The sequence below is a fragment of the Melospiza melodia genome, chromosome 15, assembly GCF_035770615.1.
Source record: "Melospiza melodia melodia isolate bMelMel2 chromosome 15, bMelMel2.pri, whole genome shotgun sequence".
NCBI lineage: Eukaryota > Metazoa > Chordata > Aves > Passeriformes > Passerellidae > Melospiza > Melospiza melodia.
This window is the reverse complement of record NC_086208.1, coordinates 13,588,263-13,606,762: the sequence shown is the minus strand read 5'-3', so window position 1 is coordinate 13,606,762 and position 18,500 is coordinate 13,588,263. Positions and strand designations below refer to the sequence as shown.

The 18,500-nt window shown below is 47.4% G+C and overlaps 1 protein-coding gene across 2 annotated transcripts in view; it reads right to left on the bottom strand.

Moving 5' to 3' along the window:
- NTRK3 (neurotrophic receptor tyrosine kinase 3) overlaps positions 1-18,500 on the bottom strand; it is a 208,628-nt gene that overhangs the window by 8,850 nt on the left and 181,278 nt on the right. The window contains exon 16 of one of the 2 annotated variants that reach the window (XM_063169867.1): positions 14,601-14,675. The exons of the other annotated variant lie outside the window; for it this stretch is intronic. Coding sequence (XP_063025937.1) covers positions 14,601-14,675 — 75 coding nt within the window. The remainder of the gene's footprint in view (positions 1-14,600; positions 14,676-18,500) is intronic. 2 annotated transcript variants of the gene reach the window in all.

The window sequence follows — 18,500 nt, the reverse complement described above, 5'->3', positions numbered from 1 at the left end:
AGATTAATCTGGTAATAATTAATAATCAAATTAATTTGGGAACAAAAATTCAAACAAGCAATGCCCAGAAATTTGTGGGTCCCAAAACCCAGCTCAGAGATGAAGTGCTCCTTGCAGAGGCATCTTTTGCATCTCAAGCAGGGTGCCACATTTTTGAGAGCAAAGATTAAGCCTTGCACTTACCAGCCATAAGCAGAACAGGCATCAGTTACACTCTACCATAAAGCCACTGCAATGTCTAACCCAGCACATAAGGCTGGCTATTACACTTTAAAGGATTGCCTTTGACTATCCCTTGCTGCTTCCCTTGCAAACTGATTAGGATTAAAATTCCCATTTCACAGATGAGAAAACAGATGCAGGAAGGGCAGGGGAAGGCCCTGCTCTGAAGCTGTGCAGTAAATGAACACCAAGTCCTCCTGGCCTGCAGTCAGCCATGTCCTGTTTTTTGATGATGTAGCACAATGATTTAGAGCTGAGCACAGAGGGATTGTGCCAGTGATGCCACAGGAGGCAGAGTGTGTCCAGGGTGACAGAAATCCTTTGCATAACGTGTAGTGATTGTGAGCTGTGTTCTGCCACTGTAGACTGGCACGTGATTCCCTCAGCTACACACTTGTTTTACAGGACCAGCCATTGCCAGGAGCATAAAACCAAAATGATGCTATTAAATCAGGCTGAAAAAAATGGGTGCTGTTTTCTTCTTTTGCAAAGCCAGCTTACAAGGCATAGCCTTGACTTTGGCAAAAATCATTACCATGCCTTTAGGTAGAAGGTGAAAGTTTATTTCAGCCTCTGCTTGCTCAGAGCTGGGTCCAGCAGGCTTCAGAAATAAGTGAGCATGCAGAAATGGTGTTTGTTAAGAGCACGCTGCTTCTGGAACTTCTCTAAAACAGCCATGTCTCTTCCCACACCATCTTCTCTATTTGGGAGCTAGGGCTGGGAGAGCCCTGCTAACAGGGAGCCTCGCCTTCCCCAAGGGTAAAGTGTCCTGAAACAGCGGCATTACAACATCTCCCCTGGAGACACTCCACAGTTTGGAAGAAGGCTCTGCTTGCAAGCAAATAAGACAAGCAAATCCTCTTCTGCTCCTCTCTTTAAATCCTATGATGCTGCCAAGCTTGCCCTTTTGCCTTGTTATTTTAATGCTTCACAGATCTGCAGACTGGCCTCTTTATCCCATTGCCATGGCTGTCTAGCTTTGTTTGACATTTTTAGCTAACTTTCTCTCCCTAGATCAACTCCCCATGCCCACACTGACACATTATTCCCACTGCTCTGCTCTTTCTCTTCACAATGCTATCCTGGTAATAAATAGAGCAATCAGTGCACATCCTCTGAGCAGCCAAAGTTTTCTTCCTCTCCATTTCAAGATCACAGTATCACCTCCTTGATTCCATCCCTTTCCAGTGGATGCTCCCAGGGGCATGACCTGGTCCACGGCTCTGTGTTTCTGATACTCCAGGGCACCTGGCCCCTGCTCTGAAGCCTCATTACACATCCAAACCCTTGGACTTGCAAGATATCCAGCCCCTCCCTCTGAGCAGCTTATTGCTGGATTAGATATGAACCTCTGGGAGCTGGGGGAGGTTCATGAAAGGCCAGCATTAATGGCCATTAGGGAGAGAGATAATTACTTAATGCTAGTACAGCACTTTGAGGATGTAAAGCTATATAAGTGCTATGTACATGTAGTATTATAAGGCTTGAGGTTTGCCTGCCACCAAGGAAAGCTGGTGTCTGGGGGAAAAGTTCTCCTTGTCCCAGCTTCCTGAATGACATCCAGCTGATTAGGAAAGGAAAAGATGACATGTTATCCCCTGGTGAGTCTGGCAGTACAGCAGCAGGTAGTGGAGCAGCAGTGTTCAGCAAAGACTGTGCAATAAATCCACAGTTTGGGCCACCAGCAGAGATAACCTGGAAATCAAAACCAGAGTAGGGCTGAAAAGCCGTCATGCAAATTTAGGACTGTTGGGAATACAGATACTAGCACATTAAAGGCAGCTTTTGGTGGGAAGCACTGTTTTCCCCCTTCCCAGCTCACATATCAGGGCTGTAGTCCAAAGCAGCATTCAAAGGGGAACTACTGAGCCATCTTTTCTACACCCACAGCTGGAAGGCACCTCCATGGATCTCAGCTCAGAATGGGATTTGTCCCCAGCACGCTCTTAGCCTGTGTCTTATTTTTGTTTTTGTGCAGTTTCCTTTGCAACGTTGAAATAAAAACCAAACCAACCAAAGAAAGAAAGAAAGAAAGAAAGAAAGAAAGAAAGAAAGAAAGAAAGAAAGAAAGAAAGAAAGAAAGAAAGAAAGAAAGAAAGAAAGAAACAACAACAACAAAAACCCCAGTGCTTCTGTTTTCCTTGGTCATTTGACATTTGCTTTCCAAGGTAATTTGCCACCTTTCCTCCTGCTCCTGGCACACTTAATGGAGGCTCTGCTCCTGCCTTGGGAAGATCATAAGGACCACTGTAGATGTCTTTGTATCATGCAGCATTGTTTGAACTTCTCATTTTTGTACAGGAAGCATAGACATTTGAGTTTGTACAGAATCACATAGCAGCAGTGGAGACCTTGGCACCATTCTTCTCCAGGAAATTCCACTCAGCCTAGTGATAAGACACACATTCTCTGATTGCCATCTCTGTTCCTGCTGCTGTAGGTAGGGGTGACCTGGGATCTTCTTTCCCTGCAGGCCTGGATGCCATCCCAGCCTGGACCACACCAAATCTTGTGTCCTTTAGAGCTCAGCTTGAGGAGCTGGGTGATGCAGCTCTGAGCCTTCCCCAGCAGCCAGCTGTAAGTCCCCATCAGGACATGCTGACTCCTGCTGCAGCAGGATGTGCTGTTATTTCAGCAGCTCTGGACAGCCTTGTATGAATAAGAGCCACAGGTGGCTCTCAGGGTCATCTGAGGGGATGTAAGGGCAGGAAAAAAAAAAAAAAGCAAAAGCAATGAAAGCAAGAAGGAGGAAAAGCTGCTCTGTTTGGCTAAGTTGAGCTCTTTGAGAACAACAAACAAAACTGCTGCAGATTGTGCCTTTGTGAGTCAATGTTTGTCAGTTCAGGTTGGGGCACAAGGAGGTGACATCTCAGGGTGATGCAAAGAGCAGCACATGCTGCTGGCTGGGGATCCAGGAGAATACACACTCCTTCCTTGCCTTCAGCCTGGATCCAGCTGCACTGAGAAATTTTTCAGATGTGCCAGTATTTTGCCTCTGTGAGCCGTGACAGATTCCTGGGCACCTTTTACAAAGCACAGGGATTAACTCTGACATGCCAGAGAGCACTGAGCTTTGCTGAACCTTAGCTGTCCCCACTTCATGGTTTCAACTGTCACCTTAGCAGGCTCTTAAGTAGCCAAGTTTAGATCAGAGGTTGCTGAATTTAACTGCAAATTATGCCTGGATGTGATTCCCAAGTGCTTTATCTGTAATTTCCTTTCAGCTTATCCAGGAAGAAAGGTCCTAACTATATCTGAGACTGCACCATTGCCAGAATTACCCAAAATTTTTGGCTTCCAAAAATCTCCAGGGTGTTCTCCTGACGGAAAGGCAGGGTGTGTTATAGCTGCCCCAGCCCATGGGCTGAGCATCCTCAAAGTGACTCAAAAGCCATCATAGCCCTGTCCTTGCCTTCACCCCTTGTGTCTCTGCGGTCACTGCTGCCATAGCCAGTGCTGAAATGGAGATTAAACAGCCAGCAAACAGCTTCCATCAAACTTTTCAACTGACTTGGCTGTGTCCTCAGCACGCTCCACTCTCCAGGAACAGCAGATGTGATCTTCTGACAATTCTCACTGGCTACACCAACCATCTCCTGCATTGCAGGCTCTGGCAATGCCACGGCAAAAGGCTCCCTGCCTGCCTCCCTGCATGCCAGCAACCAAAGACATCTCACTGCAGTTTTCTAGGGATTTTTGAGATGTACAGAATGCACACAGCAACCTGGAGCTGTTTCTCCTACTTTTATGGAGCTGTGCTGGGTGTCCCAGTCGTGCCCAAGGAAAGGAACATGCTGGTTGCCTGCTGCTAGAGGTGAGAAGGTTGGATTTACCCGGAGAGAACATGGGAAAAGGAACCAAATGTCCCTGCCACGAGGTGATGCGAGGAGCCAGATGGACTGGTTCAGGAGCAGGAAACACTGACCAGGCAGGGTTAATGTGAAACCGAGAAAGGGGTGAGAGCTTCCTGCTGTCAGTAGGACTGTTTGGCAAGGGACTGTTTGTTCCCCCTAGATGCACACACTGTGTTTAAACATGAGTCTAAAAATAAAACCTGCCATTGACATTGTTTTTCCTTACTTCATTTAACAATCTAGTTGCTTTATGACCTGTAATTCTGAATCACGTTGAATCAAGCAGTGTAATTTGCAAGCAGGGACAGCAACCTTTCCCCCCCTACCCCCCATCTCTGCTCCACTGAGTGTGTTTTAATCCCACGGTTTTCAGCATTCCTAATGAGCCATTAACAAGCTGCCAATTACTTATGCAAATGAGGGAGGGCAGACATGGAGGGGTGGCTGTAGCTAGAGGTAAATTCTTCTACTTCAAAATGGTCTGAGATAAATCACTGCTGCTCCAAGAGCTGCCTGTGCTCAAGAGTCCTCTCAGCCACATTATCTACTGTCTAAAAATGCCAGAGGTAATGCAGGAGATGGTTAAGACAAGGGAAACAGAGGAGAAATTGCACATATATTTTTAATTGTGTTTGCCAATAATCTGCTTGGTGTGCACCTTACTACAACTCACTCTTCACCTTTTCTTCCCAACACTCAAAGCAGCTGCACTCGCTGCTTGCAAACAGCTGCACAACCAGCCTGCAGAGGGATGGCCAGTTCCATGTTCATCTGAGTAAAAGCTCCAGAAGCCATGATCTCCAACACCAGGATGTGAGCTGTGAGAAACCCCACCCATGCCTTATTCAGCAGGGGGGTCTATGGGAGCAGAGGAGCTGTAGTTTGTAAAGCCTGTAGTGAAGAGGTCAGCAAAGGCACCAGCAGCTCCTAGCAGGTTCTAAACTCTTGTACTAAAGATTGCTGCCAAAACCTTCCCAGGTGGAGGAGAGATGACCAAACTGATTCCTTGGGTGACTTACTGAGAGCTTCTGGTGGCCCAGAATGACAGAGCCTCACACTGGCAACACAGAGAGCCAAGTGGTAGTGCTGGGGGAGGATTCTCTGGTCAGCTCCCCCAGAGACCCTGGAGTTCCCTGCTCAGCTCTGGGTGAGCACGGGGCAGCTGTGGACCTGTGTGTGCCAGTGGTGGCCTCTGAAGTCCCCTGCACAACCTGATGGGCACACATCACAGCCCCTTTCTCATGGTCACTGCCCAGATAGCAGCAGAGGCTGGGAATGCCACCAAGTCTATTCAAACCACAGCCTCCAGATAGTTTGTTAGGCACCTCACAGATTTACCAGCTGTCTCCACAAGGCTGGAGACCCTTCCATCAGAACACACTTTCTTAGGACAGGCCTGCTCAGAGAAATGTAATACCCATGAGACAATGCAGCTCTCTGCTGGTTCCAGCTTTAAGGGGGATCTGGATTCTGCAAAGACTGCTTGTGCCAACAGAAGCTGTCCGTGAATGATCTGCATTATCATTTCCCTGGTAATGCTACAAAAGGTGTTTAATAGCTCAAAAGCTGATCGGAAAGAAGTCAAGTTAAACCATCATGATGCAAGAAACATATCCATCAGGATTCTGTTCTTTTGGCAATGCAGAGAATGAAAATCAGCCCAGTTTCTGGCTATGGGAAGGAGGAGAAATATTTGCCCAATAAATCTTAACCTGGTGGTATAAAAGCCAAGTCTGAAAATGGCCTGAGAAATGTAGCTTAGGAAATAGCAGCAATAAAGAACCTGCATGTGTGATCACTCCATGCTGAAATGCTTTCAGATGGGTATCTCATCATCTCCCTTCCATCTCTGTCCTGCCAGTGCCTCCCCTCTGGGTAACCAGCAACACTCATCTTTGTCTGCAGCCAAAGCCATTCCTGACTGAGGACTACACAAGATGTAGATAAGGCTCCATTACTTCTGGATACTGGATAATCAGTTCAACTGCCTTAGCATTAATCATGATAATATTCAAAATTCATTAGGCGAGATTGTTTGGAAATCTATTTCTTGTTAATGTCAGATTCGCTGAGCATCAGCCTGGCAGCATGCAGACAGAAAACTGATACAAGCCAGGGCATGCCACCTCTCTATGGAAGCATTCCCTTTTTTTATGTGTAGATAGACTGTGATGTGGCATCTCCTGCCTGGTTTGTGTTTTGTGAATCTTGTCAAGAGCAGTAGAACACCATGAGCACACCATGCTGCCACTTTGTTGATCAATGGACAGCTGCAAAAATAAATAGCTGCATATATAGTATACAGGTAATAATATGTATACCATGGAGTTTTTAAGGGGGAAGGTTAGACACTGAGATCTGCACCCACAAATCTTAATGATTTTGTATCTAAAACCTGGACAAGCAACCCGAAAACTTCTATGTACAAGCATGGTATGGAGGTACAAAAATAGAAAGTATTTTAAAAATTAAAAACTGTTCTTTGCTTGCCTGAAAACTTACAGCACTTTAGATTAAGCATGAGGCATAACTGCTTTACCAAGATGAAAATCTTTCAGGAATAAAATAGCTGTATCATATCTTGTAGCCAGTTTTGTGTACCAGTTGAGGATTACTCCAAACAATGAACTTCCTAGTGGCCTATTTGGCCCATTTAGGCATTTTGGGTAATATTGCTTTCCTTCAGGTGTGGGTTCGCACCCTCTAGTTGAACAGTGGTTTCTCAGCAGGGAAATATCACAGAAATACAGACCAATGTCAGAAGATACAGAGGCTTTCTCTCCTAATGAAGGCAGTGCAGGCACAGATGGCATCTCAGATAAACACGCTGAAAGCTGTGTTAGAATTAAGAGCTCATCATCGGAGGCTGCAGTGTCACACCTACTAATGATGTGATTAAACCCATCAGCGCCGGTGGGAAAGCTGTGTCAGCTCTGGCGCTGCCGAATGAAACGCTGCATTTCACAGCAGGGCAAACCCCAACCTGCACCCCCAGCCTCCATCAGTCAGAGCACTGTAGAGACACACTGGGGACAGACATGTTCTTGGCTGAACTTCCTGAGACCTAAACTAGGGGAAGTCGCCATGGACATCTCTTTTCTGTGCCTGCCTCAAGCATCCCTGCCCAAAGCGGGTGTGGCAAGCAGGGGAGAGGCTGCAGGTGGTGGCAACAGCCCAAAAGGGACAGGCACAGGAGAGGACAGTGACAGCACCTCAGCACTGCTGTCACGGGGGAGCAGCAGTGGCACCAGGAAGGGGAATAAATAAAATGTGATGTGCGGATGGTGAGGCTGGGGTTGGGCTGCAGGGTTCTCCTGGAAAACAAGTTAATTTTAAAAATTTGAAGGAACCAAGCTTTGCATTCTCTTCTCTATTTTTCCAGCTAAGACTTTCTATGCATTGAAGTTCCCTCCATTCTCTATCAAGTTGTCTGGATGCCCTTGAGTAGGACAGAGCTGCTGCAGTCCCATGCATTTCAACCGCTGTGTTAAAATTCTTCCTCCCTACTTTATTTAGCCAGGAGCATAAATAAATAAGCAAACCCACAAACACAGGAACCTGTTTCCCAGATGCCATTAGAGCCCTGGAGCACTAAGTGGCCATCACAGATATCACCAGTTGCCTTCTGCTCCCCTTCCTGCAGCCAGCCAGACCCTCCACCCCAACCAGCCCCGCTGGGGCCATTGCACAAACCCAGCACCCAGTAGGACACATCTGCCTGGTTTTGCCCTAATTTAGGGCTCCTCCAAGACAGCCAGCTCTCCAAACAGGCCAGCTTTCCTAGAAGAGTCTCTAGCCACCAGCTCTCCATTAGGGTTAGCCACAAGCGGAAGGACGGAAGGAGAAAGTGAGTCTCAAAAACCGCTAATGTTCTGCAGTGTCAGAGAGGATGAATGACCCCTGCAGACATATGCTGAGCAGACAGGACAGCCCTCAATTATGTCACTGCTGGAGCATTTACTTCAAGGATAAACGTGACTACAGATGCTGGGTTTAAAGCCCTGGCTGCTTTCACTCCTCTGGACAATCTGCTCCAGTCCAGGAGTGTTAGGGGTGTGTGTGCGCCGTGCCCCCACAATAACATGCACCTGCCTAGGAAAAATTTTTACAGGGGGGAGTAGAGCTGAAAAAACCCCCCATTAAATTTCATTCTTCTCCCTTTCCTTTGTGAGAGCAGGCCCTAAAGGATTTGCTAAGGTATTGATGGGTGCCAATCCATATATAACCAAGTGAACAACCCACAGCCTCCCTCAGGAAATCACGAGCAAATCTTGCCTACACGACGGAAATTTCCTGCTTGCCACACTGATTTTCCCCAGTCATCCTCACCACATTATCCCTGTGCTAACTTCCATACATTTCTCTAAACATTTTCTAACCTTCAAGCTCACAACTTTGTAAATATTTGCAATCAGGTAGCACATCTCCCCACTCTGGTCATCCTTCAGACAAATTATTTACATACAGCCCTTTCTATCCTCAGTAATCAATGGCTTCACACTGTCTTTGTTTCTGCCTCACCTCTTCAGAAGCTGTTGACTGTATGGATGCTCTTTGTGGGGAGGAATTAGAGACATGTGACTATGTAATAAAAGAGTATTTAAACCAGTGATTGCTGTAGAGACACACGCTTTGCTCTTTAGCTTGGGTTCTTTACATGGAGGGGTTTCAGAACAGCATTTGTTTCACTGGCTCACTGAAAGGCAGAAATTCTAGGGAGCTGCCACAGAAAAGAGGCTGTGCTTGGCTTGAAGAGAACATGGTTTAAAAAGACAAAATTCAACGTGGCCTGGGGCGGGCACAATCTCACTCTACAGCACTATTTGCTGTATATTGATCAGAATGGGCTTGCTGCTTTATTAGCCACTCAAGAGATGCAATGAGCTGCCACTGGAATTTGTGCTTGATAATCAAAGGCATTTGTCATTCCTCCAAATGCTCCGTGAGTAGGTGTTTGATTTGGGTGCACGTGAGAAATGGGGGAGAGCAATCTGGAGCAAGAGGCATTGTCCTGATGCACTGCAGCATCCTCCATGGCTCCATGGACACCACCCCATGGCATGGTCAGGGACATGGGCAGGGTCTCAGGCTCAGCAGAGTCCCTCACCACTGGCAAAGCTGTTCCTGGTGACATGTGAAGAGCCTTTTGCCTTTTAGCAGCCTGGCACATGGATCTCCTTCCTTTCTGTTTTGGCTTTCCTGCATTTCCTAGACAAACTACTCTGGGGTTTTATTCCTCCCTTTCTCTGACAGGTACAGGTGGCCTTGCTACCCTCTCATTGCACCTCCCCCGGCTTGAATTTTAAACTATTTAACAGCTTTAAATGCACCTAATGAGGCTTCAGCCTGCACTTTTCTGCCATCCCTCTGCTTCTCTGGCACCAGGAGGAAGAGTGGTGTGGAAGCCTATCACAGATTCCCTGCGTTGGAGGTCTAATTACACACTAACTGGTGACCTCGTAAGTACAGGGTAATCTGCTGTGTAATACCAGGGTAAATGATCCCAGAACTCCTGTCTTTTCCACTGCAGCCTTCTGCAGAGATGGAAATACGGCCAGTTAAATGGTAATTAATCTTTGAACCATCTGACACTCGCCCAAGGCGAGTGAGGAGTAACCAGCAGAAGCCCCACTGGCTCTGTGCAGGGCAAGGGACTCAGGAGCCACTGCTCTGGGAGTGTCCAGGCTCACCTGGCCAAAGCAGGGACCGCCTTGTCACCTGGCCTCTGTGGGAGCCAGCTGCCAGAGGCTGCTGTGGGAACAGGCCGCTTTCCTGGGGCTGCATGAGCTGTGTTTTGGAGAGACACTGAATTATTTGGAGAGACACATCCAGAATCATCTGCAGAAGGAAGGGGGCACCAGGGGTGTGTGGATGCCTAGGGGGAAAAGGAACCTGTGCTGTCAGTGGAAGCAGGATGGAGTCAGAGGTTCTGAGCAGCTCAGCCATGCTGGGATGAGCTGTCTGGGGCACTTCCTTACCCCAGGGAGGTGGGTAGGAGCAGCACCAATGCTTTCCTCTGAAACCATCCCAACCAGCCAGGCCCAGGCATTCACCCTGCAAAACTCCAGGAAAATCAGCCAAGAGATCCATTTTCTCCCTCCCCTCTGTGAGATGCATTTCATTCCCTCCTCTGCTAACAGCCTGCTGCCCTGGGGCTGGGGGCTGCCTGTCTGACCCCTCCTACCTTCACGGCAACAAAATATATTTGCATTCAATTCAGACCCACTGACATCATTCCCTCTGAAGACTTGCAGTTTTTTATGGTAAGCACAGTAATGATTTTCAGATTATAGACTAATAAAATATTTTAATTTGTTCAGCACACTAAGGTGGGCACTATATGATTATTATGACATTTAAATAGTGCTTTAAAAAAAAAGAAAAAGGAAAAAGGAGGGTGAGAGGGTCTGCTTGCATTTCTTTTCCAAGCATGAGCACTGAAATAGAAACTTAAAATCCCACATGTGGGTACTGAGATCAGCTCTGATACCTCCCCTCTGTGCCTGTTTCACTTGAATACCTGCCAAGTTAAATAAGCAAACATGGGATTGCAGTGTCCTAGTTCCAAACCTGGTTTTGGCAAAGGAGCCCACCTCCTTAGTCACTCTGGCCATTCTGTGCAGCAGTGGCCTGAGCAAAGCACCACCTCCATGTGCCACCAGGTCACACCTGGGTGGGTCATCACACCTGATGGGTTACACTGAGCTTTTACACTTGAGCCTGTGCTCACCAATTTCTCCATTCATTGTATTATTATCCATTGTGTATTAAGATGAACTAAGTGGATAAATCATGGGTTTAGAGCATCCCATCATTTTCATGGCATGCAGTGAGCTGCTGCACCAGGCACCTTCCTCTGCCTGGGCAGCACCTGCATGGTTTGGAGTCAATCAGACTGCACTGGACAAAGCAGGGGCATTTTGGAGGGGGAAAGTTGCTCTTGAACCACCATGGGTTGGTATGGCTGATAACTGTGGAATTCCTTTCCTAATCTGCAAAACAGGACAATGAAACTCCACCCTTGGAAGCGCTCAAGACCAGGCTGGATGAGGCTTTGAGCAACCTGGTTCAGTGGAAGGTGTCCCTGCCCATGGCAGGGGAAGGAGACTGGATGTCTTTAATGTCCCTTTCAATCCAAACAATCCCATGATTCTGTGAACTCACTGCCTCCTCAAAAATGCTGTGCAGGTAATGGCTTGCACAGTGAAGCTATAAATGGCAGGGAAAAGCCTGTCAGCAAAAGGAAAAAAATAGCCAAATGTTTAGCTCAGCATTAGTTATACCTGGCAAGAGAGACAGAGGGTTACACAATGAATATGATGGTGGAGAATAGCAACAAGGTTCCTTTGTGCTGTGAGTACTTTTGCCTTGCTCCCCACCTGGATCACTCAGGAGATGATGTGAAGTCTGTTCTACAAGGCAGAGGCAAGAGTGAGCTCAGGCCTCCCCCTTATCATTGCCTGACCTTGCACGTTCTCTTCTGCAGCCTCAGCATTTTTTTGTGGTGAGGATTTCTGGGTGGTTATTTTAATAAAAACTGTGTTAAATTTCTTGCTTCCACGCCAGGTACCTGCTGTTTAACAAATGGGCCATGACTAAGCATAGACTGGAAATCAGGGGCAGCTACGATTTAAAGCAATGGGATTCTGGGACTGTCTTCTTCCCCTTAGGAACACAGTTAATAGTGGTGCTTGATTATGAAAAAGATAAATCTGATGTGATTGATGCAACAGGGGATTGGATTTGATGATCCAGGGAATCCTTTCCAGATCTCTTTACTCCTAATGAAGTAATTTTTTAAAGGAGTTTTTAAGGGTGTGGTGGGGATGCAGTGCTCTGCTGGTGGCAAACAGTGGTGAAGTGTGCAGGTACCTGGTGATGGTTAGTGGGTCCCCATGCCCAGATTTAATCAATTCTCATCCACAAGAGGATGGAGCAGTTATCTTTCCTGGTTCTACTGATCTAGAGCAAACCAAGCAGAGATGGGTGCAGGGATCCTACCTGCTTCCTTTGCACTTTCCAGCCACTGAGAACTCCCAAAATTCATTGTCTGTGAACCAATACCTCAAATGTCTCAGCTCACAGATGGCCTACATATTCCTAAGGTACTTACCTGTTTCCCAATGCTGCAATGACTGTGCCCCTTGCAATCTCATTTTCATGTGAATCTCCTTGGTGAGCACGAACAGGGATTGCTCTTTAACAATGGCAAAACGAGGCACAGGAGAACTAATGGAATTTCCTATGGTGGCAGGAAAGGGACCTGCAGCACAGTGCAGGTCTGGGGTCTCACTGCTGGGCTTTTCTCCCTGCACCTGGCTCTGCCCTCCCTTTCCAAACAGGCAGAGCAGAGCACAAATCAGTTTTCAGCCCAAGCATTCACTGATCTAAGATCCACATCCTTTATCAAGCCCTGGGGGCTGAGCTTGGGGCTTTTGAAGGTACAGGGCAAGATTTTTTCAGAAGTGATGCCCAGGGAAAGTGATAATGTTCTTTTTTCTTTTTCCCCTAGCAGTTTTAATTCTTTAATTCCCACTTGCTAATAAGATAAAATGCTGTGATTTCTGCAGGATCAAATGGTGCAGGATAAGCTAAAGGAGTTAATTAATTAACAGGCTTTTAGAGCTGGGAAAAAATAATAAAAAAAGCAAGAAGGTTGGTAGATAATAGCTATGAATACTGCCCCAGCATCCCCTGCCATGACACTGTAGCCAAGGGGAGGCTGTCATGTTAGTGCTGGGCATGGCATTCTGATAGTCAATAAAAATGATAAATGAGAGGGTAAGGCTTTTTCTCTCCAAGATGTGGTTATTCACAGATGTGCTACATTTCTCCAGGGCCTGATCCTGCAAGTAATACCAGGTGTAGCAATTCTGTGCTCCTCTGGCTTCCCCAGGGATTGCTTGGAGCAGTGAGTGCTAGGCCCAGTGGCAAGTGGTTGCAAGATCAGATTCACAGTGTGCCAAGCATTTTGAATGAAAAGAGCTATAAAGAAGTCACATATTATTATGTCACATTGCAAAGGTCAACCCCAGTATCTGTTCTGTCATAAGGACATGATTCAAAGGCAACAAAATAGTGTCAGGGCACAGGGGAAAATAATTTTTTTTAAACTGCCTTCAGGGCCAAGGATACAAAATTACATCAGTGCTTAGAACTAAATTCCCATCCACACCCCACAATTCAATTTTGGCTCAGAAAGGCATAAGCATAACAAAATCACCTTTCAGTGGCAAATCTTCTTATCTGCTGACATATCCTCTGCAAAATCAGCAATATCTAAACCCACACTCCCATTTGGTTCTGGCAACAGTCAGGAAGTGCCAGAGCCTTGCTGTGTCACAGACCCCAGGAAGGATTTGCGGGATCCATTCAGCTATTGTAGGTGTTCTCTGGAGCAGGAGGAGGGGTCCTGGCACTCATCTTGCATCACCTGGCCAGGAGCAAACAGCTCCCCTCACAGTGCCACAGGAGGCTGAGGTGATTTATCCCACACATGCCTACTTTGCAGATATTTATGCACATCTCTGGGACTGCTGGCAGAGGGAAGTTATTGGGAAATAAAGAGTGGAAGCCATCACTCTCCTGCCTTAAACTATGAGGGGTCATAACTGCTCTGTTCAGTGTCTTAGGGTGGATTAGCTCCACCCACTTCCAAAACAGGCTCAAGCAAAGACTCCCTAACTTTCTGGATCAACAGAGCATTTCCCTGTGTGCCAGCAGGAAAATGCCACAGGACAACCAAGTTGGATGTTTGGTCCTTTCTCAGGCTCCTGCAGCTCCCTGGAGGGGACACTGAGCTGAGGATGCTGCAGAGAGCACCACGGGATGCTGCCTTTGCCCTGTGGGAGGAGGGCAGGGTGAACAGAGGTGTCACCAGCCCTCAGCAGGTTCACACAGCTCACGTGGCTCCCATCAGCCACACCCTTGGCAGAACCAAGCTCCTTTTCTCTGTCAGAGCTTCAAACTCACAGCAACCCCTCTGGCCAAGGGATGGGAGCAGCAGTGTGGGGTGCATCCACTCAGTCCCAGCTGCAGACACCCAGAGTGCGCTCAGACCAGCACATAAAAGCTGCCAGGGCTGGCATGTGACAATACAACCACCCAGTTTGACTGTCCAGGCAGCTGTTGAGAGGACAGCACAGGTCAGGGACAGTCCCAACGAGCAGTGCAAATGCCACCCTGCTTGGAGACATGGGGTAGTTTAGCTGCACAGAGACAAACCAGGCCGTACTTGCTGCCACCAGAGTCCAGCCCACACTGTCCACTAGTGCAGACACAGCCTGGACACCCTCAGAGGAAGGTGGCACTGAGGGCTTCTGCACTCACCCCATGTTGCCTCACCATCCAGAGGAGCCCCAGAGAGCGGCTACAGCAGACACGTGTGCAGCTCCCATCACAGACCAGAGCCCCTTCACTGCCAAACGCACCAAACCCGAGCTGTTCCCAAAACCACTCAGCCCCAGGAGTCATTCCATGCCCCAGCAGCAGCAGTCCCCCATTGCAGGGTTTGGGATCACTCACTGTTGCAGCTGCCGACGGTGCCAGTCTCTGTCGCTGCCACGCTGCGCTGAGCTGGCCCTTCAGACGCGGCCCTTCCTGACAGTGAATGGGTGAGAACAAGGGAAGGAGACAAACAAAAGAGAAGGGAAGGGTGAGAGAGGGAGGGAGGGATGGGGGGGGATGAAGCAAGGGGACAAGAAGGGAAAGGGTGTGTCTTTAACTGAACCAAAAGTCGTTTGCTGGCCGCAACATCCCAATGCTGCTCAGCCTTTGCTGTGAGGGCATCATGCAGGTGAGACCTTCTGGCCCCTGTGGCCACCACCTCACACCCCACACCTGCACCAGGGCACAGACAGGGTGAGCTGGGCAAGAGTCAAGGGGCACTCAGCCTCCTGAAACTTCTCCTTGGACTGTGAGGCCACACTGAATGGTCACACAGAATGTCATCCCTTGACGGACCCAAAATTCTTCTCGAGACGAGAAATTCTAGGATGCTTGAGCACTTGCTCTGTGTCTGGTACTTCAGCATCCTGCTTCTTGCCCATTGCCAGCCCTTCTGAGCATGGTGCAGGGACTCATCTGCCTCTGCCAGCAGAATAAGGCCCAGGTCTGATATCTTCACTGAATAAGCTCAGACCAACCAGAGTTAAAGGTATCATTGGCCAAATGTCCCACTGAAGCACCTCACACATCACCCTACACTGGCCCAAATATCTTTGTCCCATCAGTACTGTCACAGGCTGGGGAAGAAAATAGCTGATCCCACAGCTCCAAATCACCCACAAACCTGCCAGGAATCAGAAATCTGAAGTTTAGAAAGGGGCAGGGGAAGCAAAATTCCGGGGCAGGAAATACAGCACTACATTTTCCTCTGCAGCAAAGTAGGAAAGATTTGGAGAATAGGAGAGAGAAAAAGGGGTAGGGATCTCAGTGAGCACATTAGGAGTGAATGAGAAGCATAAAGTCTGCTGACTTTCCAGTGAGGTGTTTGTGTTCCCACGAGGACAAAATTCCAAGATGGAAAGGCAGTTGGTGAGCACAGCGGTTTGGGGGTACACTCCTGGGTGTGCTGCTGAGGAACTCAGGCTGAGAACTGCCTGGAGAATGCCCCAAATACGGCCTCAGGGTGTGTCCAGCTGGTCATTGCCCTGGGCACCTGCCCACCCTGCATCAGCAGTGGAGGCTGAGCTGCCGAATGTAGCTGACAGCTCATTCTGCTTGGGGAATTGCCCATTGGATGACTGACTCACCTCCCTTCCCAAAAAGTTGAGGTAGGAATTGTGGGGAGGAAAAGCTTAGAAAATTGTTTCATGATGGTTGTTTAAATTGCCTCTGCGTTACAGTTGGGGGAAAACAAAAGAGAAGTCTGTGCATGAAACTGCATCCTAAAGCCAGCTGTGGCAGAGGCACGGATGTTGGAAAGAAGTAGAGCAAATGAAGTCATCCAGCAGTGGGAGAAAAACATCAATATAATATAGTGCAGAACAAAGCAAATTCTACCTCAAACACAGAGCTGAAAGGGAAACATCTCCTCTGTCAGATCTATTACCATGCATTTATTCCAATAACAAATAACTAACCGGGAGAGTAACCCAAACCTGATTTATTTCTCCATCTAAGTAAATATGTAGAGGCAGCTGAATTTGAGAGTAAAAACCACTGATCTCATATGTTTTTTCCTATATGTTGGAAAAAATAGGAGTGAAGTTTCTGCCTTGCTGCCAGGGGATGCTGGCAAAGCATTTGAGCAATAGATATTGTATCTTGTCACTAATGACTGCAGGGAACTAAAAGGGATTTGGATTTTTTAATGCTTCACATTAATTGATAATTTGGTCTCAGAATCCACAGTGGAACAGAGGATTTGCTATATTGGATCTGTCTAGTGGCCCATAAAATCTGGCGTCTTGCCTCAGTGATGCTCAGAAAAATTATCATCCAGCTCCTTTGCTTAGAAGGTTTTTGGCCATTCCTGCAAGGACCATACAGCAGAAAGGGGCAGAAGGTCCCTCTGCAGCAAACATTTCCAAAAACTCTGATATGTGAGTTTGGCAGGGTTCTCTGTATATATTTGTTTGGTTTTTTGTTTTGTTTCATCGGGGTTTTTTTTAAAGCAAGAAAGAAACTCTTTAACTACAACCATTCTCAACAGATACACTGCTGCTTTAACTCTTGGTCTCCACAGCCCAAAAAGAGAGGAGGTGAACTCCAGGTGTTTTCAGAAGGCAAACAGGAGCAAGGCTGAGAGGCCAGAGTGGGGAGATGCCTTGTGCTGAGGAGAACACTATTGATTAGGCAGTATAAAGATTTCCCTCACTAATGCCTTTAGCAATCTTATCATGTGTCGCCCACATAATTGGATGGGGAAGGGAGAGGTGGAATCACTTAAGCGTTCAAAGCTCAACACGCGCTGAGAAAAGATTCCCATTCCGTGTGTGTGTGCAATTTTGTGCATCGTTGCCCCTTGATTGTACATTGAACACGCTCTCTTTGACAGCAGGGCCCTAAACAGCCCTGGGTATTAAAGCTGCTTTCAAATAGGGCCTTTCTCCATCCAGACAGGGGGGAGAAGGAGCTGGGAGAGGCAGGAGTATGAAACTGGGGGGATCAGGAGGGGAAGGCCTGGAGAAACTCTGACTATGCAGGAATCAGCAGGAAAAAAAGAAAAGCAGTGGTTTCCTTCCATACAAGCATCTTAATTAGGGATGGTAATGAAGATACTTGCATTTTAATTTTTTTAGGGGGGTCTTCAGTTTGTCATGAAGCAAAGAGTAATTTATCCATGATCTCACTAAACTTCTCTGCCTCCAGTTTATTTGCTGATCACACCGAGGTTGGGGGTGATCCCCACCTTTTCCTAATCAGCGTGTCACCACACAAAAGATCTCTTGGCTGCACCCATGGTAAAGGAGAGCTGAGATCATGGTCTCCTTGAGAGGTGGGAAGGCAGGAGGAGGCCAGTGGCCAGCTGGACTGCAGTGAGGAAATGGGTTTAACAACCTAGACAAGATGAGAGGGGAGGGTTTTACATTTGCACATTCCAATCTCGATGGACTGTAAGTGGCAGTGCTCCTCCCAAAGCATGAACAGTTCATGACCCACACTCTTTCTGGCCCATCTGTGCTGGAATCAGGGAGCTGGATTACTATGCTGGCATAAGGTTCTTGACCTTCTTCTGCTCTAGATGCAGCTTAAATCGTTTAAATTTAAATACAGTTTAAATTTTTACCCACCTTGATAAAACCCAGAACCATCAGCATCTCTGACCTACTGTGTACAAAATCCTTCCTTGTTTCTGGTGACACCCCAGTGAAACTCATTGTGGATGGATCTCCACCAAGGGAGAGTCTATCTTGCTTAAAAGGAGGCATTGAGCTCTTTTCCCTGTCTGTCACAGCTTTCAGGCTAATGGGATGCTCCAAATGGGGACAGGAGAAGGAAGCGAGCACACTGCATGCAGGCAGACTCTAGCAGGTGTTGGGAACCACACTTGGACAAAACAAATTAAAACAGGGGAAAGAAAAACAGTTTCACAGTCAGGGGGAAGGGAAAAGCTAAAGGATGGATGGGGATCACAAGTAGCCTCTCTTGTCTCTCTAGATCTGTTGGCTGCAGTCAGGGAACACTGAAAATAGAAAAGGGTCCTGCCCTCCATAGTAAAGTTTTATGCAAAGGGAATTGCTTTGAAGAAAAGGGTTCCTGAACTTCACCGCAGGAAATTTGCTATTTCAGGTTTTTACAGCAGAGGTGAGAGGCTTGGGTAGTTTGGCTGCATTGAGAAACAGTCCCAGCTTTCTGAACAGAACTGACTCTAACCTATGGGGATGGTATCACTACCCCAGGGATGGTTCCAGCACTTGACTGGTTACTCCCAGGACTCTCCCCAGATCTCAGGAAAGCAGAGATCAGCCTGGACAGCTT